The 23,649-nt window shown below is 55.4% G+C and overlaps 4 protein-coding genes and 1 long non-coding RNA gene across 6 annotated transcripts; 3 read left to right on the top strand and 2 right to left on the bottom strand.

Annotated features, from left to right (window-relative positions):
• The first annotated feature begins 5,483 nt into the window (after positions 1-5,483).
• Tbx10 (T-box transcription factor 10) lies at positions 5,484-9,513 on the top strand. The gene is made up of 7 exons (XM_052712666.1): positions 5,484-6,488; positions 6,561-6,662; positions 6,971-7,142; positions 7,745-7,900; positions 8,132-8,199; positions 8,406-8,500; positions 8,900-9,513. The coding sequence occupies exons 1-7, from the start codon at positions 6,163-6,165 to the stop codon at positions 9,187-9,189; spliced, it is 1,209 nt and encodes a 402-aa protein (XP_052568626.1). The 5' UTR covers positions 5,484-6,162; the 3' UTR covers positions 9,190-9,513.
• LOC128094343 (uncharacterized) lies at positions 7,776-9,586 on the bottom strand. Its single transcript, XR_008212919.1, has 3 exons — positions 9,504-9,586; positions 8,380-8,482; positions 7,776-7,884 (listed from the first exon to the last, which is right to left on the bottom strand). It is a non-coding gene; the product is annotated as an uncharacterized LOC128094343 (long non-coding RNA).
• Positions 9,587-10,382: 796 nt separating this feature from the next.
• Positions 10,383-12,145, top strand: Nudt8 (nudix hydrolase 8). Its single transcript, XM_052762891.1, has 4 exons — positions 10,383-10,903; positions 11,241-11,373; positions 11,676-11,753; positions 11,840-12,145. The coding sequence occupies exons 1-4, from the start codon at positions 10,710-10,712 to the stop codon at positions 12,065-12,067; spliced, it is 633 nt and encodes a 210-aa protein (XP_052618851.1). The 5' UTR covers positions 10,383-10,709; the 3' UTR covers positions 12,068-12,145.
• Positions 12,146-12,522: 377 nt separating this feature from the next.
• On the top strand, positions 12,523-17,550 carry LOC128094220 (double C2-like domain-containing protein gamma). Of its 2 annotated transcripts, XM_052712422.1 has the most exons (11): positions 12,523-13,587; positions 13,723-14,026; positions 14,176-14,255; positions 14,327-14,398; positions 14,555-14,664; positions 14,742-14,877; positions 14,992-15,045; positions 16,447-16,604; positions 16,693-16,774; positions 16,897-16,993; positions 17,065-17,550. In XM_052712422.1, the coding sequence occupies exons 2-11, from the start codon at positions 13,783-13,785 to the stop codon at positions 17,193-17,195; spliced, it is 1,164 nt and encodes a 387-aa protein (XP_052568382.1). In that variant the 5' UTR covers positions 12,523-13,587; positions 13,723-13,782; the 3' UTR covers positions 17,196-17,550. The 2 variants fall into 2 exon arrangements, with proteins under 2 accessions (XP_052568382.1, XP_052568381.1); XM_052712421.1 differs by having other exon boundaries at positions 12,523-14,026.
• A 318-nt stretch (positions 17,551-17,868) lies between these two features.
• On the bottom strand, positions 17,869-23,123 carry Ndufv1 (NADH:ubiquinone oxidoreductase core subunit V1). Its single transcript, XM_052712420.1, has 10 exons — positions 22,948-23,123; positions 21,807-21,889; positions 21,564-21,734; positions 20,191-20,374; positions 19,731-19,920; positions 18,934-19,146; positions 18,608-18,774; positions 18,385-18,466; positions 18,127-18,272; positions 17,869-18,027 (listed from the first exon to the last, which is right to left on the bottom strand). Exons 1-10 carry the CDS (start codon positions 23,017-23,019, stop codon positions 17,941-17,943), a joined length of 1,395 nt encoding a protein of 464 aa, XP_052568380.1. The 5' UTR covers positions 23,020-23,123; the 3' UTR covers positions 17,869-17,940.
• Positions 23,124-23,649: the final 526 nt, after the last annotated feature.

Here is a 23,649-nt window from a genome sequence, read left to right as displayed (position 1 = left end):
CCTGGGCCCGCAAATGTTCTTTTCAGGTGATCTGTATGTAGCAAAGCACATGGCCTAGATGCAAATTTCCATGTGAGTCAAGGGATTCAGGACGCAGAAGGGGTGCGCCCAGGACAACTGCCCAGCTGCTGGGCACTGGGGGGAGATGGCTTGGGTCGGGGCAGAAGGAAGCTTACCAGAAGCCAAAGTCCCTTTACCACCATTTCCACCCTCTCTACCTTCCCCCACCCACCAGCATCAGGGGAGTGAACATGAACTGAAATCTGAGAGGACCCCGGTCTCTGTGCCTGCCAGGACTGACCTCCGGCTCCACCCCTGGCTCCCTAATCCTACAGCAATGTCCTAGTGGTGTCCCCCAGTCCTCACCCAGGTGCCCTCCTGGGCAGGCACAGCATTGCCAACCACCCAGGACAGGTCAGGATGCTGGGGCCCAGAGCTCTGTCCCCCTGCTGCGTCACTCTCTGGGCCTCTGCAGTCTGCCTGGCTCATTCATCTCCCTGCGGCCATGGCTGCCATGCTGCCTCCTGGTATCGAGCTGTGAGATGAGAAGGTGTGAAGGATATGGGTGCGCCGGGGACCAGCTGGCAGACAAGATGGATGAGAGGGCAGTGGGGGCCAGCAGGAGCCTGGGGCAGGAAAGCAGGCCAGTTAGGGAGGGGCGCAAGATGGCTTGCCTTGCATAGTGTGCATGTGTTCATGTGCCGGGCTGTGTCCCCTGTGTAGACAGACTACACACACATAAAAGCTCCATCCACTGTCCTGCTGAGAGTGGGCCCCTGAGTTCATGAGTGTGCTTGTAGGCATGTGAGTTAGCATGTCTATGCTCACGTGTGTGTTTCCCATTACATGTAACAAAGGCAAACACACACACGTCAAGACCCAACAGAAGCCCAGGCTGGCCCACTTCTGGGGGAGGAACTGCAGACTGGGAAGAACCCCCAAGCCTCTCCTTTGTCTCTCCTCCTCCCTCCCACCACACTGAATCCTGGGGCAGGAGCGCTGGGGCACACTTCACTGGAGTTCCCTGGGAGACTCTGGCACCCTTACTTGCAGACAGCACCCCTTTCTTGCCTGGCTGAGAGCTCCAGAGCCAATGTCAATGTCTTTCACACAGTGGAGTATGGATTTGTGCAGGGTGGGATCCTCCCCCCATCCGTGTGTGTGTGTGTGTGTGTGTGTGTGTGTGTGTGTGTCCGTCTGTCCAGTTTCAGGCTGGAATCTGAGGCTGAGGGCATGGAATGAGTGGCAGGGAGAGGCAGGACATTCTAGCCTGAGTGCACTACCCTTAGAGAAAAGCACCCCTCCAGCCGTGGTTTTGGGTCCTGCCCATTTGCCCCTGGCAGAGACCATAGCTTCTATGAACCGAGCCTAGCACCAGACTCTAAGGAAGCCTAGGTATTCCCTCCCAGGGTGGGCTGAGGTGGCCTGGCCAGGTGAATTCTGTGGCCCACTAATCAAGGGGTGCTCTCAGCTAAGGAAGTGCGGGCTTAGAGGAAGCCCCACCCCTGGACAGTGACTAGGTTTCCCTCAGGACAGATGGGAAAGCTTGGAGGAGGTGCCTGGCAAGGCTGGAGAGGGACCAGTGGGTCGAGTGGATGCACAACCTGCCTCAGTCTACCCTAATGAAGATGACAGGTGACCACAACCTGCTATGCCGTTCTCAGCTAAGGCTGGATCACCCCCAAGTTGATTATTCACTGAAGCCAGGGAAACTGAGGCAATCAGGACTGGTGGGAGGATCTGAATATCTTACTACCCAATCTGGAGCTCTCCCCGCCCTTCTTGTGTTTCCTGCTTGTCCTTTGCCCCATGCAATACCAGTAGGCTGGGTCTCAGGCTAGAAGGGAGGGCATCACCTCTGCACTTAGCCCTCATCAGCTGCCTCCCCTTCAGCCCTTCCATCTAGCCAGATCCTGGCCCCCCCGTGGACACCAGGCTGTCCTCAAGATGGCACCCCACCCCCACCTGCACTGGGCCCATTGATCAGGAATAGCTGGGGGGCTCTTAGCTGGAGAAGAGAGAGAGAGAGCTTTGCAACGTCACAACCTCCCACCTGCCCCCGTCCACATGCGCCTGCCCCTGGAGCTAAACCCAGCCAGTGGCCCAGCTCCAGACACTACGATCAGAGGTGGTTTGAAGACACCCCTCTCACCCCCAGACATCCCAGAGCCAGACTTTCTGAACATCCAGACCAAGTGCCAGCTCAGGAGGACAAGCCTTGGCCAGGGACGTGGACTGTCAAGGAGTGAAGGACAGTCCTGGAACTGGGGACTTGTGCATGCTTGCGAGTGAAGTGTGTTGCTGAGCACAGAAGCCAAGCCAGTGTCGCTGGCTACCCCTCCCTGGGTGAGGCTGCATCCCAGCCTGAGCAGAGATCCACATGGCAGGTCGGTATGGTTCAGGCAGTAGAGGTGGCCTCATAAGTGGATGGGGTTCCGGGACTTGGGCAACTGGATGGGGGGCTCCCTAAGCTACGGCCTCAGATCCAGCCGATCTTTCCCAAAGGTCTCCACCCCCTGCCACGATCCCAGGATCTTGTAACATGCCCAGTCTTCATGGGTCAGGGGCAGTCAGGGCTGCGGCAAAATCCTGTCCTCACTGCTCTGTAAGCAGTCCAGTGGCACTGCCTACCTGGGGTCATGTTAGACACCTCTAGCCACTGTCTTTTTTATTGTTTATAATTATTGTATGTGCAGTTTCCTGCACATACATGCATGCTAGTGTGCATGGTAGGGTGGGGCAGCCGTAGAACTCCTGTGGGGGTCGGAGGACAACTTTTGTGGAGTCGGTTCTCTCTTTCCAGCTTGGTTTGGTTCCGGGAACGACACTCAGGTCGTCTGGCTTTCATGGCAACCATTTCACCTGCTGAGACATCTCACCAGCCCCCCATCTCTCTTCGTCTGTCTGTCTGTCCAGCAGCCTCCTTTGCTCAGGCTTACCTGGTGGCACTGTTGGGAATGGAGACCTGGCCTCCTGCCTCCCGGCCATCATGCATTCTGTGGGTCCTCCTGTCCTCAGCCGGACTGGAATGGTGCTCACTGACTTTTGTTTCCGTATTGAACAGAGGTCTCATGTAGCCGAGGCTGACCTTGAATTCTGTATATAGCTGAGACTACCTTCAGCTTCCAAGCACTGGGAGTACAAGTGCGCACCCACCACATCTGGCTCAAAATAACCTGCTTTAAAATCCAATGTGGGCATTGAAAACAAGTCCCCATACATGCTAGGCAAGTGTTCAATTGCTGAGCTATATCCCCAGCAAAACCTTTAAATTGTGGCAAGGATATATAATGTAAAATTTACTGTATTGACCATGTTTAAGCATACGGCATTAGGTATTAGGACATTCATGGCTGTGTATCCCTCACCACAGTCGGCTTATATCTCTTTGCATCTTATAAAGCTGAAACTCTCTCATCCCCACTGAACATTTCTCATCCTCCTGGGTCCTGGCAACCACCACTGAACTTTGTGTTTCTATAACTTTTCACCTTCTGTGAGTAGAATTATTATAGTTTGACCCTGTGCTTCTGGCTTATCTCACTGAGCAGAATGTTCAGAGAGAGAGAGAGAGAGAGAGAGAGAGAGAGAGAGAGAGAGAGAGAGAGAGAGCGCCTGAGCCTCAGAAAGTCCTTTCCTTTGCAGGGTGAACAGTAGCCCATTGTGAGCTACATTTTATTTACCTACTCATCTATCAGTGGACACTGGATTGCTTCTGTCTTTTGGCTATGGCAAGCCATGCTGCCCAGAGGTGGGTGGGCAGACACCTTTGTGTGGGCTCCTATTTTGGGGACTCCATGTTTAGTTTTGCAAGAAGCCTCCGATTTCCACAAAGACTGCACCATTTTAAATTCCCTCCAACCCTAGGATTCCAGTTTCTCCATAATTTCACCCACACTTGTTAAATTCCGGCTTCTTTTCTTGTCCTAGCAGCCATCCTGATGGCTGGACCTGGTGTCTTACCGAGAATAGTATCACTGTTTGTTTATTTGCAGGTTTTGAATCAGAGTCCTATCCATTCTGTTTGCTTGTTAATTTTCTTTTTATTGTCCCCCCCCCCTTTTTTTTTTGAGACAGGGTCTCATGTGGTCCAGGCTGGCCTCAAACTCACTATATAGCTAGGAAGAGCCTTGAATTTCTGATCCTCCTGCCTCTACCTCTCAAGTCCTAGCATTACAGGCATGTACTACCATGTTGCTGTGTTTTTGTTTTTGTTTTTTGTTTTTTTTTGGTTTTTCGAGACAGGGTTTCTCTGTGGAGCTTTGCGCCTTTCCTGGAACTCGCTTTGGAGACCAGGCTGGCCTCGAACTCACAAAGATCCGCCTGCCTCTGCCTCCCGAGTGCTGGGATTAAAGGCGTGCGCCACCACCGCCCGGCAATGTTGCTGTGTTTTTAATGTGGTGCTGGGGATCAAACCCAGCGTTTTGCACACACTAGGCAAGCAGTCTAGCAGCTGAGCTGTGTCCCAGCCTATCGCCATTATTTTATGTTGATATTTATCTACTTCCCGTGTGTGCTGGTTAGTTGTCAACTTCACGAAAACTAGAGACATTTGGGAAGAGGGAATTCACCTGAGGAATTGCTCCAATCAGATTGGCCTGTGGGCATGTCTCTAGGGCATTTTTCTTGATTAAAGATTGGTGTGGAGGATGCAGTCCACTGGCGTGTGGTGCCACCCTGGGCAGGGGGTCCTGGGTCATATAAGAAAGCAAGATGAGAGCCGGGTGGTGGTGGCACACACCTTTAATCCCAGCACTCAGGAGGTAGAGGCAGATGGATCTCTGAGTTCAAGGCCAGCCTGGTCACCAAAGTGAGTTCCAGGACAGCCAGGGATATACAGAGAGAAGCTCTGTCTTGAGAAACAAAAACAAAACAACAACAGAGAGAGAGAGAGAGAGAGAGAGAGAGAGAGAGAGAGAGAGAACGCTGAAGGAGCCCCCCCCCCCAGGAGAAAGCCAGTGAGCAGTGTTCTCCCACGGCTTCAGTTCCTGCCTCCAAGCTCCTGCTGGAGTTCCTACTTCCTTCAATGAGGAGCCAAATAACCCCTCTCCTCCCCAAGTCGCTATCGGCCTTGGCGCTTATGACACCAACAGAAAGCAAACTAGCACAGTATGCACGAACGGAGGTTGGAGGACAAGTCAGTTTTCTCCTTCTACCACGTGGGGCCTGGGAATTGAACTCAGGTATTCGGGCCTGGCAGCAAGCTCCTTCACCTGCGGAGCCCATATCATAGCCCAAGTATCATTATTTTAAATGGGAGACTGGAGAGTTTGGGAGCTTTTGGCCAAGGATTGTATTGGAAATCGTGACAGAGACTGTCCAGAACGTGGTGTGCGTGGGGGCGGTTGGGGGCGGGGTTTGCACCGCCATGAATATCCTAATGCCATGAGTTGTATGCTTAAACATGGTAACACTGTACATCTTTTACATTATGTATACTCTAGCCACAATTTAAAGGTTTTGATGGGGATATAGCTCAGGTTTCAGGTCTAAGGAAGATCATTCCCCCCCTCCCCCCATCAGCCCCCTTCCCTGTAAACAACACTAGGCAGCTGGGGTTCCACAGACTTTCTAAGCGCCTGTTGCCCTTCCTCGCTTTTACACCATCTGTGAACATGTCACCTATGGAGAGTCTCCTATGTGTCACGCTCGGCTCTCCGCACCAATGTGCATGTCTGCCCTATGAGACAGGGAACCTGGGGGTCCAAGAGCTGAGACAACTCGTCCAAGGCCATGTAGCTCTTGTCTCTCCTCTCCAGAATCTTCTGGGGGAAAGACTTTAGATCAGGAACAGTGACTGTAATCCCAGCACTTGAAAATCTGAGGCAGGAGGATTCCCTCTAGCTTGTGGCCAGCCTTGGCTCCCGAATGCTACCATGCCTCAACACTCCCATCCAAATAGTTGTGGTGACACATGGTTGTAACCCTAGGCCTGGGAAGTGAAGGCAAGAGGCTCCAAAGTTCAAGGACATCTTCAGTTACATATTGAGTTTGAGGCCAGCCTGGGCTACATGAGACTATGTCTCAGAAAAAAGAAAAAAAAGTTCACTGTAACTGAATATGGGGTGATGTTTTATGACAAAACTAGGAACAGACGCCTGGCAGGGAGGGAGGCCTTCCGGAGGAAGAGGTGTGTGGATACTACTTGAAAGATGAGGCTGAATGGACAGTGAGTCAGGCTGGCAAGGTCAGGGCTCACAGATTCACCCTCTCTCCACAGTCTTCCTGTCTGCTGGCCTAGGGGTACTTGCTCCCCCAGAGACCTACCCCCCACCTGTGACCAGTGCCAGCTGGGAGCCCCGGCTGGGGATGTCCTTCCCATCAGGTTCCTGCACCATGCCCACAGAAGGCCAAGCCATGGTGGAGCCCACTGGGCAGGGCCCCAAGAACCCACGTGTGTCCGGTGTGATGGTACAGTTGGAGATGAAGGCACTGTGGGAAGAATTCAACCAGCTGGGCACGGAAATGATCGTCACCAAAGCGGGCAGGTGTGGGCATGGACAGCGGGGGCTGGGCAGGGGGTGGGGGCCACGGCCAGGCTGAGCACCTCTCTCCCACAGGAGGATGTTCCCCACCTTCCAGGTGAAGATCTTGGGCATGGACACATTGGCTGACTATGCTCTGCTCATGGACTTCATCCCGCTGGATGACAAGAGATACAGGTCTGGGCCCTGGGGGGTGGGGGGTGGTCCTGAGGACAGAAACTAGACCCCAAGGGCGGGCAGGGTGATGTGGAGCCCTTCTGAGTTCATGCCCGAGAGGCCTAGCCTGGAGCAATAGCCTTTAGGCAGAAGGAAGCCCAGCACAGAGGGGTGGGCTAGCCTGAGGCAGGCACAGGCATGCACACATGCAGAATTAATTCAAAAACGAAGGATGCTGGGTCAGGCTCAGCCTCTTCACCATTCTCTTGGTCAGACTTGGCACTGAGCAGGACGGGGACAGCCCTTGACCTCTCACTATGCTCCCCCAGGTATGCCTTCCACAGTTCTGCCTGGCTGGTGGCTGGCAAGGCCGACCCCGCCACACCCGGCAGAGTGCACTTCCACCCTGACTCGCCAGCCAAGGGTGCCCAGTGGATGCGTCAGATTGTGTCCTTCGACAAACTCAAGCTGACCAACAACCTGATGGATGACAACGGCCATGTGAGGCGCAAGCCACTAAGCCATTGGGGAGGGGCTGAGCCGGTTGTAACAGGCTGGCACTCTGACTGGGATGAGGCCTGGAGCTAGAGCTGGCAGGGCTGACACATCTGAATGGGTATCAGAAGGAAGAGGGGGAGGAAGGTGCGAGAGGAGGCTGTTGGAAGTCTAGGGGACAGCCTGAGCAAAGGTCCTGAGGCCACCAAGTATGGAGTCAGTTGGGAGGCTGCCAGGAGATTCCCAGTGGGGCTGAAGGGAAGACAAGGGTTAGGTTCTCACACAGGGCCAGGTGCCGAGGAGAGAACCCTGGCTCTTCCTCTCTGTGGATGGAGCTACAGAGGGTTTAGAGCAGGTGTGCGTGTCTTGCCCAGCTGCTGTGTGGAAACTGGGCAGGACAAGATGGGGAGGCAGGGAGGCCAGGCAGGATACACCTGAAAGATGACGGGGCTTGCTAACATGGGGGTAGGTTGGAGAGGTAACCAGATTCTATGTAGTTCTGAAGGTAGAGCAGAGATGGGCCATGGGCAAGGGGCAGAAGAATCGTGGGCCCAGGGAGGGTGGCTGCACCAGCTGTACCCCTGCACTCGGCTCCCACCCTCCTACAGATCATTCTCAACTCCATGCACCGTTACCAGCCCCGTTTCCATGTGGTCTTCATGGACCCACGCAAGGACAGCGCCCGCTATGCCCAGGAAAACTTCAAGTCCTTTGTTTTCACGGAGACCCAGTTCACAGCTGTGACAGCCTATCAGAACCACCGGGTGGGTCATACCAGAGCTCATGAGGACCAGCTCATCTCTGAGTGGTGGAGACTGAGGCTGGGGGTTCCTCCTGTCCCCTGGACATCTGCCTTCATGCTGGCTCTGGAGGTCCTAGGCCAAGGGGGTCTGGGTCCTGCTGACTGGGAGTTCCCAGGGGACGGAGTGGCTAAGTGTGGGCTTTTCAGGGCCAATGGCTGGAGGCCAGCCCATAACTATACTTTCTCTCTGTAGATCACACAGCTGAAAATCGCCAGCAACCCCTTTGCCAAAGGCTTCAGAGAGAGTGACGCGGACTCATGGTACTACCTCACTCCTGCCTTCTTGCTCTAAGGCCAGCCCTGGCCCCAGGTCCCACCCACGCAGCTCCAAAGGCCTTCACTCCTGACTTGGTTCACGGTTATGTCCTCTGGCTTGCCCTGGGATCCCCTATCTGACTCTGACCACAACGTCTGGGGTGGGGGTTCCCCTTGGCCTCCTACCTGATTCCTGCTTGCCCTGTCTCCAGGCCTGTGTCCCCAAAGCCACTGTTCAGCATCTCAGCCCGGAGTCGTAGCAGTCTCGGTCCCTGCCTGCTTAAGGATTCTGCAGAACGAGAGAAAGGTGAGATCCCAGCCCAAACACAATGACAGGGACACATAGGCCTCTAGGAAGGGGCTTCACCGTGATCAGCAATATCCCCACCTAGGCAGAGAGGCCCAGGGAAGAGAGAGCAGGGCAGGGACATGGTATAGAACACAGGAGGGGTGCCTGGTGGGCTTCCTGGAGGAAGCAGATCCTGAGCTGGGCATTGGAGATGGAAGCCCAGCGTGGGGACTGGGAGAGGGTATTGGGATAGAGGAGAAGGTAAGGAAGAAAGTCCAGGCAGAAAAGAAAACAAGGAGAAATACTGAAGCAGGCCAGGATGGGCGACCAGGACAAGGCAGGCAGGGTAGGCCTCAATATTAGGACCGGGGATGTGAGGGGAAACCCGTGATCCTCTGAAACCATTTTCTCCCTCAGAAGCCAGTAAAGTTTCAGCTTCCAACTCCAGGACCCCTACCCAGCCGCACCATCAGCTGCTGCCTGCCCCAGAGGTCCTGCTGGCCCCTGCCACCTACGGGCCCCTCCCTTACCAGGACCTGTACCCTGGAGCCCCTGGCCACATTGGAATCCCAAGGGCTCGGCTGGCACCGTACCCTCTCCCCAACATCGGCACTGATGGAGATCAGGAGGACCCAACCCTCCCAGCCAGACTGGGGCTCCTGCCCTCCTCTGCCTTGTGCTTGGGGCCTAGCCAAGACTCCCAGTGATGCCAACTGCTTTGGAAGCCCTTTTACCCTATGCCCCACCTCTCCTACCCTCCTCTGCAGAGACATCTTCTACAGAGAGCAGGGCAACTGGAAGCCCTGATGGCAGCGGTTCCTGCCTCAAAGCCAGTCTGGAGCCTGCCAGTCTTGGAAGCAGGACTCCTACCCAGAAGCCCTGAATTCTGCCCCCCCTGCCTCAAAGATGACTCCTCTAAATCCTGTTCGATTGTCCTTCCTCCGCATTAAACTGCTTGACACCAGGAGTCAAAGCACTTCTGTCCACCCACAGGAACTCCCAGACCAGATAATCCCATCACCTTTGTAGGTATCCAAAAGCTGGACCCAGGAGCACAGGGTGATGGTAACAGTGATGACACCAGCAAGGCTGTGCTTAACCTGGTGTGTCCCCCACTTTGTGCACCCATATAAGGACGTAACTGGCTCAGAGAGGTTTCTGCTCACAGTCACACAGCAAAATACCGCTGACACCCATCACTCCATTTAAATGATGTGCTCCAAGGCTGGTCCTGAAGGCTAGAGGCCATCAAGGGGTGCTTAATATGATAGGTAGGGATCACACAGGCCAGGGTAGGGACGGGTGTAGACTCGGAGAGCCAGGCAAGGCCGGAGGGAAAAGTCCAGGTGGACATGGGCTGGAGTCCTGCTCGGCAGAGGCTGGTGGGATAAGGCTGGGGGAGGCGCGTATCCTTCATCCTCTTGGAGTGGGCGCCCCAGGACCCGGAGGATCCGACTCTGCTTAACCCAGAGCTCTTCCTGTGAGACCTTCTGGAAAGCACCGACACCCACAGGGGCGAGAGACAAGGAGCCCCGCAGATCTTCAGCAGCCAGACATCTCAACTCCCCGAACCTGAAGTCAGGACCCACTCAATTCAGGTCACCCAAGTGTTCTGGAAACACAAAGACCAAAACAACACCGCAGCATTGATAGGGAAGTCAAACTGGCCCGCTTTTCCGGGCACGCCTCCACTAGCTCTAGGCCCGGTCTTTCCCTCAGGTGGCGCTCTGGTTCCGGTACGCAAAACCTCGTCTGCCCTCGCCTAGCAAGCCCCGCCCCAGATGCCCCGCCCCAATCAACCTCCGCTGCCCAATAGCAGCAAACCCCGCCTTCACGCCCCCAGTATGCCCCGCCCCCGACAGCCTCCGAGACAGCCCCAGCCGGCTTCGTGTGGAACGCCTCCGAGATCCCGCCCCAGCAGACCCTGCCTTGTCCGCCTCCGAGGCTCTGCTCCGGCAGGCCCCATCCCCTCGGCCTCTGAGGCCTTGCTCCGGCAGTCCCCGGCCGGCCCGCCTCCGATACCCGACTCCGGAAAGCCCCGCCCCGCCACCCGAGGCCCCGCCCCCGCAGGAGCACAGGCTTCCGACCGCCCCTGAGGCTCCGCCCCTCAGTCCCCAGCAACACCCCCTCCGACTCTAGCTTAAGTCCCGCTCCGCGCCTGAGCCTCCGCGCCGCCGCGTCTCCTCCCTCGCTGGCCGGCACCCTCTGTGTCCCGGGCGTCTGGGACATGCTGCCTGATTGCTTGTCCGCCGAGGGCGAGCGGCGCTGCCGGCAGCTGCTAGCGGGGACCACTGCCCGGCTGCGCTCGCGGCCTGCGGCGGCCGCGGTGCTCGTGCCGCTGTGCCTGGTGCGCGGTGTCCCGGCGCTGCTCTACACGCTGCGCTCCAGACGCCTGGTCGGGAAGCACAAGGGGGAAGTCAGGTACGCCGGCCGTGCCGGCGCACCACCTGCGGCCCGCACACCCCGCTGAATTTTCCCCTTCAAAAACTGGACTCTGCCCCTTACCGGAGACTGGAGAAAGGCCGTCTGGGGCTCCCCTTGAGGGCACCCCAGGGTCAATATCTGTGCCACCAGGACATCATAGGCAGAGTTGGGGTGTCTGAGCAGCAAGATAGTCTTACCCTGCTGTCGACCCTCATGTCCTAACCTGCATTTCCAGTGCCTGTCGTCCTCTCCTCCCCGCTCCCCACTTAATGATACAGGGAGGTAAACTGCCTCCTGAGGGCCTGTCGTTCTAAGACACCCTTTGCCCATTCAGTTTCCCAGGTGGTAAGTGTGATCCCGACGACCACGATGTAATACATACGGCCCTTCGGGAGACCCAAGAGGAGCTGGGCCTAGAGGTGCCCAAGGAGCACGTGTGGGGTGTCCTGCAGCCTGTGTATGATCGGGTGAGCCACCCTCATCCTGTCACACTCTGCCCCAAGTGAAGGAGTGAGCCAGCCCTGCTCAGGGTCCAGGAAGGCTTGCAGAGTAGGCTGCATTGATCTGGGCTTGAAAGACAAGTGGGAGATTTTAGGGTGGTAAGGGAAAGAGATTCTAAACACTTCAAACCTGAGTCAGTCAGCATGGTGAGAAGCCAAGGAAAAGGATTGGAGGGCTTGGCCATGACTGCCCAAGGCCTCTGGATGGCAGAGCGAGGTCTGCCTCTCAGCTCTGCTTCGCCTGACTGATCACTCTCCTCCTACCCTAGGGAAAGGCCACCGTAGTCCCTGTGCTTGCCAACGTGGGCCCACTGGATCTGCAGAGCCTCAGGCCCAACCCTGAGGAGGTGAATGGGGTTACTGAGGAGCTGGGATGTCCCAGGGGATTCAGGGGCAGTCCTCTGTCCATCCTCTCTTTGTCTCTTGCCCACAGGTGGATGAGGTATTTGAGCTGTCTCTGGCCCATCTGCTGCAGACCCAGAACCAGGGGTATACCCACTTCTGCCAGGGTGGCCACTTCCGCTACACAATGCCTGTCTTCTTGCATGGACCACACCGTGTCTGGGGCCTCACAGCTGTCATCACTGAGTTCACCCTGAAGTTGCTGGCCCCTGGCATCTACCAGCCCTGCCTAGCTGTCCCCGAGCTGCCTAGGAGTTGAGGCCTGGCCTTTAGGGGCCTCTGCCTTCATTTGAGCAGGCTACTCCAGAGCCGATTAAAAGAGTCTTTGACAACTTTACCTTAGCATCTTCTGTGTGGAACAGGGGGAAAAAGCAGGGCATGGTGACACACCCTTGTAATCCCAGCACTGGGGAAACAGATAGGTGGATCTCTTGGGGCTGCTGGCCAGCCAGGATAGGCTACTTGGAGAGACCCAGGCCAATGAAAGACCCTGTTTCAAAAGAAAAAAAAAAAAAAAAAAAAAAAAAAGCCGGGCGGTGGTGGTGCACGTCTTTAGTCCCAGCACTCGGGAGGCAGAGCCAGGCGGATCTCTGTGAGTTCGAGGCCAGCCTGGTCTACAGAGTGAGATCCAGGAAAGGCGCAAAGCTACACAGAGAAACCCTGTCTCGAAAAACCAAAAAAAAAAAAAAAAAAAAAAAAAAAAGAGAGAAAAAAAAAAAAGGCAAGGGCTGATGAAAGAGCAGGGTGGGTAAAGGCATCTGCCCTAAAGCCTGACGACCAGGATTTGATCTTTGGAACCCACATGGTGGAAGGAGAGAGCCAACTCCTGCCAGTTATCTTCTGACCACTGCATGCATGCTCACATATGTGTATGTATATACATACACAGAATAAATATTAAGTGAAAGAAGCAGAGTATGTGGCACACCCCTGTAATGCCTGCACACTGGAGGCGAGCTAGGAGGGTGGAGAATTCAAGGCCCCCTCGTACTTGTGTTACATAGTGAGACTTTGTCTCAGAAACCAATAGGCTGTTGGGTAGCAGAAGGGGAAGGGTTGCTGGCGAGCTACTGTCAGTGAGATCCCCTGCCAGGAACACCTCAAAAAAGTGACCAATGGCCAGAGCAAAGGCCAGTCTAGGTAGAAGGTACTGTCTGGAAGGTGGAAGGGAAGAGCCGTATGGAGAGGAAGAGATAGGCCAGTTCCACCGCACGGAGGGCCACCATAAGGCCAAGGGGACAGACTTGGGAGACAAAGGGACATGACTGCTTTGATTATATCCCAGCCAGGGGACAGGGCCAGAGTGTGGCATGATTTCCAGCTGGTTTCCTCAAGGGAACTAGAATGCAGGGCCTTCCCAGTTGCTGTACCCACTTCTCCCACAGATGCCTCACCATCCCTGCCCACCTCCACAGCCCCCCCTCTCTTCACCCCCCCCTTCGTCTCCCCACATTCCTGCCCTTCTCACCTATGTCCTCTCCCGACTACCCCCAACACACCCTCTTTGTCACCTCTAGCCCTGCGGCCTCCTTACCCAACAGCAGGACCACATGATGCTGGTAAAAATAGTTCCACTTGACAGAGTGTGGGTGGAGGGGGGGCAGAGGCAGGAGACAAGGCTGGGCCCCCAGTGCTAGGGAAGGGCCCTTGGGTGGTGTGGGCTCCTGACCCCTCCCTGCTCAGTCACACATTTGCTCAGGTCACTTTAGTCTCAGGTTCTGTCACCCTAAGCATACACCCAGAACCAGCAGCAGCAAAGCGGTGTGACAGCTGTCTCAGGTAAGGACCCCAGAAGGCTGACTCCAGCCTTGACCCTCCAGGTAGAGCCCCAACCCTGCCCTTTTAGTCTTAGGATACCTTGGTCTGTCCTACGGCAGCCTTGGTGATGCTTCTTTCTTCCATCTTGGTGTTTAGGTGTGTGCCCAGTGTCTCCAGTAGGGGGGAGTTTCTCTGAGTCTCTATGTCTGAGCCACCATGGCGTGTGCAGGGCCAGCCGGTGGGCGGCAGCGGGTGAGCATGCAGGAACACATGGCCATCGACGTGAGCCCCGGGCCCATACAGCCCATCCACCTCATTTCTGACTACTTCCCACACTTCTACCCCTTCCTGGAGCCGGTGCTGCGCGCACCAGACGCGCAGGCTGTGCTGGCCCCGACCATCCACTCTGCACCCCAGCTGCAGCCCAACCCAGAGCCAGAAGGAGACTCAGATGACAGCAGTGAGTAGGGGAAGCAATGAAGGGGTGCTCCCTAGGACCGGATCGGGGTGTCTCTAGCACCCATGGCAGAGGCCAGGCAAGTGGCACTGTGCCATGTGGGACAGGTGAGTGCAGGAGTGGGGTGACCATGCCTGCCCCTGCCCCCTTAGCTGCCCTGGGTACCCTGGAGTTCACACTTCTCTTTGATGAGGACAACAGCACTCTACACTGCACAGCCCATCGTGCTAAGGTGAGGATGGAGCCAGAGCTCCTGGGATGGGACAAGCCACAGGCCTCTCTACATCCACGTTCTGTTTCCAGGGCCTCAAACCACCAGCCTCGGGCTCTGTGGACACCTATGTCAAAGCCAACTTGCTGCCAGGGGCCAGCAAGGTGAGGATAAGATCTAGGCCCCTTAGATGGCAGGGCCAGCTTAGATACCCACGGAAATTATGTCACCCCTACCCCAAGAACTAAGTCTCAGTTGATAGGATCCAAGAGTCAGGGCAGGAGGCCAGGAGGGAACCTGACCTGCCTGCCTGGATCCAGGCCAGTCAGCTTCGGACTCGCACTGTTCGAGGAACAAGAGGACCTGTCTGGGAGGAGACGCTCACCTATCATGGCTTCACTCGCCAGGATGCTGGACGGAAGACCCTGAGGTGAGGACCAGATTAGCCACCGGTGGGGGGCAAGGGGTGGGGTTTGTATGATCAGGAGTGACCTGGATGGCCACCAGGTTATGTGTATGTGAAGATTCACGGCTGCGGCGCCGGCGGCGAGCACCCCCTTTAGGGGAGCTACGAGTGCCCCTGAGGAAGCTGGTGCCTAACCGAGCCAGGAGCTTTGACATCTGCCTGGAGAAGCGGAGGCTGGTGAGTGGGGCTGGGGCTCAGGTTGGGTCCACAGGGCCAGGATCCATGTAATGAGAATGGGGTAAGGGACCTGGACAATATCTACTGAAGTAACTAAGTGCTATGCTTTTTCAGACCAAGAGGCCCAAGAGCCTGGACACAGCCCGCGGCATGTCTCTGTATGAGGAGGTAGGTAGGAAAACTTGACTGAGCAGGTATGAAGACAGACAGCCCTAGATGGCCCGGGCTGGGATCAGGTGTGAGCTGGATAGGGGTCCAGGTCCTTAAAGGCTTGGAGGAATTTGAGTCCATTTCTTTCATAAGTTCTGTGAGTCCTCAAGAACTGGCTGGGCAGGGTGACGGTGACTCTTTTTTTTTTTTTTTTTTTTGGTTTTTCAAGACAGGGTTTCTCTGTGTAGCTTTGCGCCTTTCCTGGAACTCACTTGGTAGTCCAGGCTGGCCTCGAACTCACAGAGATCCGCCTGGCTCTGCCTCCCGAGTGCTGGGATTAAAGGCGTGCGCCACCACCGCCCGGCTGACGGTGACTCTTTTGCTAGGGTAGCCTGGAGATGAGGAACCCTAAGCAGGACCTGCAGAGTTCTCAGAGGATATGTAGGCAGAGACGCAGGCATCTAGAGGCAGAACCTGAAAGGTGGTGCCCGTGGCCAGAGGTGGAAGGACTGGGCCAGGTAGAACAAGCTCCCAGGATGCTTTCTGCCTAGTGTCAGTGCTGGGGATACCTCTGGGTGTGCCTGTCAGGAGGCAGTGAAGGTGACCAGTGCTTACTGAACCCTACCTGAGATCCTGCCCAGAAGCCCCACCGCCCAGCAGGAAGGGCATCTAAAGGCTGGAGGCAGGCTCTCCACCTGCTGCTTTCAACAGAGTGGGTGCCCTGCCTCCTAGTGGAGGCCCAAGTTTCTGCAGCGGCTGATTAGCTATGCCCAAGCCTTTGAGTCCCTCATAGTGAACATCACTAAGAACCCCGAAACAGTCACAGCCAATCCCAGAGCCTGTGTGCAATTGTGCCCTGGCACACGGAGGCTGCGGCAGAGCACTCCTGTATTACCAAGCATCACCAATGATAAGGAAGTTTGGATCTCTGCTGTCAGTTCTACCCCAAAGGTGGGAAAGAAGGCATGATCTCCCAGGCCATCATCCCAGCTGGGGGCTCCAGTGTCTAAAGAATGTGGCAAAGGACATTCATAACATGGTCTACCAGGCAGTGTTTGTGGAGGTGGGCTTAAGAGGTAAGAGACCTGTCTCTCCCTGATGACAGCCTCCCAGAACTACTTCCATTACATGGGAACAAGCCACTTAGAAAGCCCCTGGCATGGATGGCTGTGACAAACATCAGTTCCCTTACTTGACAGAGATGTGAGCAGCAAGCCCTTCCTTTCCTTGGGCTTTGGAGGGTACAGACCTCTGAGTGCCACGAGGTCTCTTCACTGGGTACTGGGGAAACTGCTGTTTAGGGAAATAAACTTGATGGCCTGGTTTCTCTACAGCCATTTGTGCTCTCACACTGGGGCCCAGCCCCTGCAGGTGGGGGCTTCAGACTGGACAGGGTCTGACCATAGCTTACATCTACAGGAGGAAATGGAGGCAGAGGTGTCTGGGGAGGAACGTGGACGCATCCTACTGTCCTTGTGCTACAGCTCCCAGCGCGGTGGCCTCCTGGTGGGTGTGCTGCGCTGTGCCCACCTGGCCCCCATGGATGCCAATGGCTACTCGGACCCCTTTGTCCGCCTGTAAGTAGAAACAGGCAGGTGAGCATGAAGCGTGAGAGAGAGAACCCTTGGCTCTGCAGGGTTCTAGCTAGCCCATCTCTCCCTCTAGTTTCCTGCATCCAAGTTCTGGGAAGAAATCCAAATATAAGACCAGTGTTCGGAGAAAGACCCTGAACCCCGAGTTCAATGAGGTGGGTCACGGCTGGGAGAACCCAGTAAGTGTGGTCTTGATTTAGCAAACCAGGCCCTGCCTGAGCCTGTCTCTAAAGCTGCAAAGGACTCACCTCCCTCTTCCCTGTCCCTTTCCCTACAGGAATTCTTTTACGCGGGTCATCGGGAGGAGTTGGCCCAGAAAGCACTGCTGGTGTCCGTGTGGGACTATGACCTGGGCACAGCTGATGACTTCATCGGTGAGCAGAAACACGGGGTGCTGAGGGGAGCCTCAGGAGCCTCTGCTGGCTACTGACCCATCTTTCGGCAGGTGGGGTGCAGCTGAGTAGCAGAGCCAGTGGGGAACGCCTTCGCCACTGGCGCGAGTGCCTGGGCCGTAGTGACCGCCGGCTGGAACTGTGGCACCTGCTGGACAGTGTGCCCCCCCAACTTGGCGACTAGCCAGCACAGGCCCTGCTCGCAGCCTGTTCAGGGGCCAAGACATCTGCTGCAGCTGCAAAGAGCTGTAGGTTGGCCCCAACCTGCTGTGCCCATTCCTGTCACCTTTCAGTCACTCCACCCCCAAACACTACGCAAAATGAACATCTGCTTCTGCCAGCCAGGAGCCTGTCCTTTCTCTAGGAAAATCTGCCTCTTCTCTGCCCTCACCTCACAGGGCAGAGCAGGCCCATATTCTGTTTCCCACCCCTTAGAGCAGTGGTTCTCAACCTTCCTAATTGTGCAACCCTCCCAAACAGTTCCTCATGGTGTGGTGACCTCCAACTATAAAATCATTGTTGCTACTTCCTAACTGTAACTTTGCTACTGTTATGAATCATAATGTAACTATCTGAAATGTGACCCCAAAAGGGCCATGACCCACAGGCTGAGAACAACTGCTTTAGAGGCTGCATTGGCCAGGTTTGGGACTGGGGATACAGCTCAGTGGCAGCATGCACACCCAGCATGCACAAAGCCCTGGGATGGATCCCCTAGTGTCACAAAAAGAAAAGTAGGCCATGCCCAGCCTTCCCCTCCCTGTCTTATCCTGCTTCTCTTGCCCAGTGAAGGAGGAAACTTCCACAGGTGGATGGAGGATAGTGGGGTGAAAAACAAAGCCACAGACAAGCTGTGATTGAAGAGTGGGCAGCACTTGTTTATTGTCCGGCTGCCCGAAGGATGTGAAATGACCAGGCCAGGTTCGGGCTCAGGAGGCTGACTGCCTGGCCTGGTGCTGCTGTGCGAACCGCTGCATCCTCTCCTCAAGCTCTGGCCGGAAGTGTCGGATCAGACCCTGGGAGAGGGGCAGGCACTGTGAACCAGAGTTCCAAATTCCCAAAGCTCCGGGCTCTCAATGCCACCCACTGTAGGCACACAGCAGGGCAGTGTGTACCTGTACTGGCCAGGCGGCCCCATCACCCAGGGCGCAAATGGTGTGCCCCTCTATCTGCTTGCTGATCTCCCAGAGGGAGTCGATCTCAGCTGGCCGGGCATCCCCCTTCACAAAGCGGGCCATCACTTTGTTCATCCAGTCGACACCTGCAGCAGAGCAGCAAGAGGGGCCTGAGGCTCTCCCACCAGGGAGGGGCAACAGGAAGGGGGAGGTGAACAACAGCCCAGCAACCAAAGCCAGCCTTCCCAGGCAGCTCACCCTCACGGCATGGGGTACACTGGCCACAGCTCTCATGCTTGTAGAACTCAATGAGACGAGCGATGGCTTTCACAATGTCTGTCTAGGAGACAAGGAGCAGTGCACAGACACCTCAGCCTCCCACAGCACCCCAACCTGGATCCCAGGGTTCTGGCCCCCACTTCCCCACTGTACTGGGATCTCAGGCTGCCAGAAGGATTGTGGGGCATGGGGACTGCATTACCGAGCGATCCATGACGATCACTGCAGCTGTGCCCAGGCCTGTCTGGGCCTGCACCAGTGCATCAAAGTCCATCAGCACCGTCTCACACACAGACTTGGGGATCAGTGGAGTGGATGAGCCACCAGGAATCACAGCAAGGAGGTTGTCCCAGCCACCTGTGACACCACCTGTGACAATTCCCCAAAGAATGATCATAGCTAAGATTGGCACATCTGCTTAGGCTTAAGACAGGACCAATGTCAGCCCCTGAAGCCAGCCCAGCTCCTGAGGTTTCCACTGCGCCTTCTCACAGCACCCTGCCCCTCCTGGCTGGCCCCCAGGCTTACCAGCATGCTTCTCAATCAGCTCCTTCAGTGGCACGGACATCTCCTCCTCCACAGTGCAGGGGTGGTTGACATGGCCAGAAATGTTGAACAGTTTGGTACCCGAGTTGCGTTCTCGGCCAAAGCCAGCAAACCAGGTGCCCCCACGACGGCAGATGGTGGGGGACACAGCCACTGTCTCCACATTGGCCACAGTTGTGGGGCACCCAAACACTCCTTCAAGGAAATGAGAGGAGACAGGTAACTGGTGGCTTCTCGGGAAAGGGAGCATGGTTCTTTTTTTTTTTTTTTTTTTTTCTGAGACAAGGTTTCTCTGTGTAGCCTTGGCTGTCCTGGAACTTGCTCTGTAGACTAGGCTGGCCTTGAACTCAGCGATCCTCCTTCTTCCGCCACCCAAGCAGTGAATTAAAGGCATGTGCCACTACTGTATGGCTGGGAACATGTTTCTTGCAGTGGGATGTTTTATGTCCTGGTCCCATGGCAGTTCCTGCTCTTGTCTCCTCATCACTCTTGGCCCACACTGCACCCCAGACTCCAGGGAAGCTCATCTCCTGTTCACCACCACTCCTAGCTCCTAGGACAGGTACTGTGAAAGAAAGCCCACTGCCAGGAAGGGACATGGGTATGTGATAGTGGCACTGGTGGAGCCTGTGTTAGTAACACTGTCCCCTATCAATCTGTCCTCCCCTCCAAAGGGCACAGAGAAATATTGTAAGAAGCACCCAGAGGGCACCTGGTCACATCAAGATCCCATAGAGCAGAGCTAAGGCAAGGCCTCACCCAGGGCCAGGCAGTCTTACCCACATCTGCTGGGAAGGGTGGCTTCAGGCGTGGCTTTCCCTGCTTGCCCTCAATGGACTCAATGAGCGCCGTCTCCTCTCCACAGATGTAGGCCCCAGCCCCACGCACCACAAACACGTCAAAATCATAGTCAGAGCCACAGGCATTCTTGCCAATCAGACCTGCTTCATAGGCCTCTCGGATAGCTACCTGTGGGACAAGGTGTGAGTTCCCCAGCCCCACCACACCCCAAGAGTCAGCCTCCAACCCAGGGGCCATGGAAACCTTGAAGACTTCCTAAATGGACCTTTGGAGCACAAAGGAAGAACTCTGGGGCCAGGTTCTGTTGTTGATGGACTCAGAAATGGACCCCTGCCCCCTGTTGGACCAGAGACTGGAGCTACCATCTAAGGATGGCTGTGCCAGGAAAGGGAGCATGTGAGGTGTGCATGCACTGTTGGCCAACACCCATGTGCTCACCTGCAGATTGGAGGCCTCATTGTAGAATTCCCCTCGGATGTAGATGTAGGCAGCTCGGGCGCCCATGGCCCGGCCTCCAACCAGGCAGCCCTCCACCAGCTTATGAGGGTCATGGCGCATGATCTCTCGGTCCTTACAGGTTCCTGGCTCCCCCTCGTCAGCATTCACCACCAGATACTTGGGCCTGTGGGGTCCTGAACATCAGTCAGGCTACAGACTCACCAGGACCCAGCTCTCAACCAAACTCCATTCCTCTTGTACCCAGAGAACCTCAGAAAAGCTGGTCCTCTCTGCCCTACCTGAGGCTCTCTGCCTCAACAATGCCAGGGCACTTCCAGCCTAGTCCATCTATGGCCAGGTATGTCCACAAGCAAAGTCTTTGTTCTCCTTAGTCCCGACATCACTCCCTGTGCCTTCTCTTGAGAGTTAGCTCTTGGTCATAAAGACTCTTCTTCAACCTCCACCACAGCCCTGAGGCCAACAGGAGGTAGAGTGGCTGACTGACAAAAAAAGGAGGTGGGGGGGCTGGGCATGGTAGTCAACATCTTTAATCCCAGAACTCTCAAGTCAGAGGCGGATGGATCTCTGTGAGTTCGAGGACAGTCTGGTCTACAAAGCAAGTTCCAGGAAAGCCAGGGCACACAGAGAAACCCTGTCTTGAAAAAAAATTTTTTTTTTTTTGTTTATTACATATATTTACTGGTAGAGGCAGCATGTGAAGCTCAGGGAACAATTTGTGGGATTCAGTTCTCTCTGCCTTCCAAGTGGGTCCTGGAGATGACCTCAGGTCACCAGGCTTGGAGGCAGGCTCCTTTACCTGCTGAACTATTATGCTAGCCTGGTGGCTAACTTTTTTTTTTTTTTTTTTGGTTTTTTCAAGACAGGGTTTCTCTGTGTAGCTTTGCGCCTTTCCTGGATCTCGCTCTGTAGACCAGGCTGGCCTCGAACTCACAGAGATCCGCCTGCCTCTGCCTCCCGAGTGCTGGGATTAAAGGCATGCGCCACCACTGCCCGGCTGGTGGCTAACTTTTATACTTTGTATTCTAGGTGTCAACTGAAGTTGCAGGTCAAAAGCTGAACCAACAGTATCTTTTTAATTCCTGAATATCATGCTCAGCACGAAAAAAGAAACGAGATTCAGAAGGGCCAGATTCCCCAAAACTTGACAATTACTAAAAGGCGAAGTTGGGATTTGAGTAATAAGGTCTGCCTGAATCAAATCTTGTATACACTATAATCTCTTGAGTCTCTGCTGAGGAAATCCAGAGATATCTCCTAAGTTCTGCCTAGCCTCTTAGAATCAGCCCCAAAGCCCAGCGCTTCGGCAGCTCTAGTCTGTCCTACAACCACAGCTCACGGCACTCCCCACAAACCTGCCATCTGAGGGCTTATTCATGAAGCTCCACTTGAGGCCAGTGGGGAAACCAGCACCGCCGCGGCCCCGTAAGCCAGATGTCTTGATCTCACCCAAGATCCAGTCAGGCCCTTTCAGCAGGATCTCCTTTGTCTTGTACCAGTCACCCCGACTCTGGGCACCTTTTAGCCTGGACAGAGAAGGAAAGGATGTGAAGGAGAGGCCCTGCTAAGGGACCAACAGGCTAAGGGCACTGTCTCACCTCCAGTCATGGCGGCCATACAGGTTGGTGAAGATCCGGTCTTCATCCTTCAGCGAGCCAAATGAGGTTTTCTTGGGTGCTGTCTGGGGAGACGGAAGGTCAGGAGGCCCAGCGGAGCTCTGTGGCCATGAGGGGTTGGGGCAGAGGCTTCAAACTCTCTGAAGCATCATAGCTACCTATCATCACTACCAATTTCAACGCTTCCTGTTTAGAAGTTACTGGGCTAAATGTTCCATACTTCATCTCAATTCATCCTGGTCCAATCCCAAGACAGGAATGGTTTCCTCCATTCTACAAAGAAGGAATCTGAGGCCCTGAGCGAAAGGAACTTAGGGAAGGTCACAAAGCCAAAAGCAGATGGTCCCTGCTGAGCCCATATCATACTTCAACTATGGCATCAACACTGCTTCCCCGAGCCCAGCATTTTATTTGTCCAGTTCTGCCACTAGAGCGAAACCTCGTTAGAGGAGGGGTTTGACTTCCCTAACTCTGCTAAAGAGGCAGTATGTGTTCACAGATGGAAAGGAAATGCCTCACTGGAGCTGGGACACAAAAGAAGGGATGAGGGGCCTACCTGAGATAAGGTGGAGGGGTATAGATTGGATTGGCTCATGGTAGTAGAAAGTGGCCTGACTTCCATTCTTACCTCCTTAAAAGTATTTTTCAGGTGTGGTGGTGGATGCCTGTGGTCCCAGGAGCACCCCGGGAGGCATAGGTAGGAAGATCATCACTAGTTCGAATACAGCTTGGACTATATAGTGAGCCTCTATCTCATAAAGCAAACAAAAACCACAAAAGCGCTTCCTGGCCACTACAGGAAGCAGAACACTGGCGGGGCAATGAGGAGGTATACATCCTCTCCAAAGCTGTTTTCTGCATTTGCAAATGGGGCAATGACCCTGATACCCAGCAAGGGTTCGAGAAAGAAATAACAGACTAAGATGTCGCAAAACCTGCAAACCCTCACGCTAGGACGAGGCTGTTAAACAAAAGAAGATGGACCGGAGAGCGTCAGTCCTGGGTTGGGACCGTTCGTTTTTGTCCAGGCTGTGCGACAGCCTGGATTAAAGAGGACTCTGCAGAGGGGACCATAGACCCGAGGGAGGAGCGCGCTGCGCGGACACCCCAGGACGGGCCTCACCGTGCCGCTGCTGAAACGCACAGACACCCGCACGGGAAGCGACCCGCCGAGAAGCTGCCGTGCCGCTAGCATCGCCGGACCCAGGCGGGTCACCTCCCGCTGTCACCTTCAGAACTCCGAGCCGCGGGACCGGCGCGACTGAAAGGCACGGGGACGCACAGGAAGCGCGTCACACGTCTCTCAACCGGCGGCGCGCCCATGCACCCGCGCGCCTTCGCGCTCCGCCCTCGGTCCCGCCTACCAAGGGGGCGTGGACACAGAGACCGGAACTTTACTTCAGGGCTAGGGCTTCTGGGAGGTGTAGTCCAGCTGGCCCAGCCTGTCCTTTCTTAGAGACTAGGTTCCTCTCCCAAGTAAACAAATGCTCTGGTGTCGCCCTCTGCTGGATCCCGAGTATTCCACTTCCTACAGGCTCTGCGTTTAGTGGGCACAAACGGTATGCACGAAAGGACGCTGGGGAGAGAATCAGTGGGACTAGAGCTGAATCGACCTGATCTAGTGTAATTACACTGACACAGCCGAGCCCTGCTGGATAAAGCGCTCCCCCTGGACATCGTGTACCCGGGAAAGTGCTCATTAACCACAGAACCGGGTGACACCTCTTCCCCCCACCCCCAAAGCTGACCGGGCATCTTTGCGTTGATCTTCTCTGGAGCAGTGTGTCTGCAGGCCTTTTGGAGTGATGCAGAGACCATGGTCAGT

Source organism: Peromyscus californicus, unplaced genomic scaffold, assembly GCF_007827085.1.
Source record: "Peromyscus californicus insignis strain IS unplaced genomic scaffold, ASM782708v3 Scaffold_4__1_contigs__length_199733344, whole genome shotgun sequence".
Taxonomy (NCBI): domain Eukaryota; kingdom Metazoa; phylum Chordata; class Mammalia; order Rodentia; family Cricetidae; genus Peromyscus; species Peromyscus californicus.
Note: the sequence above shows the minus strand (reverse complement) of the source record. Positions and strands in the feature narration are given on the sequence as shown.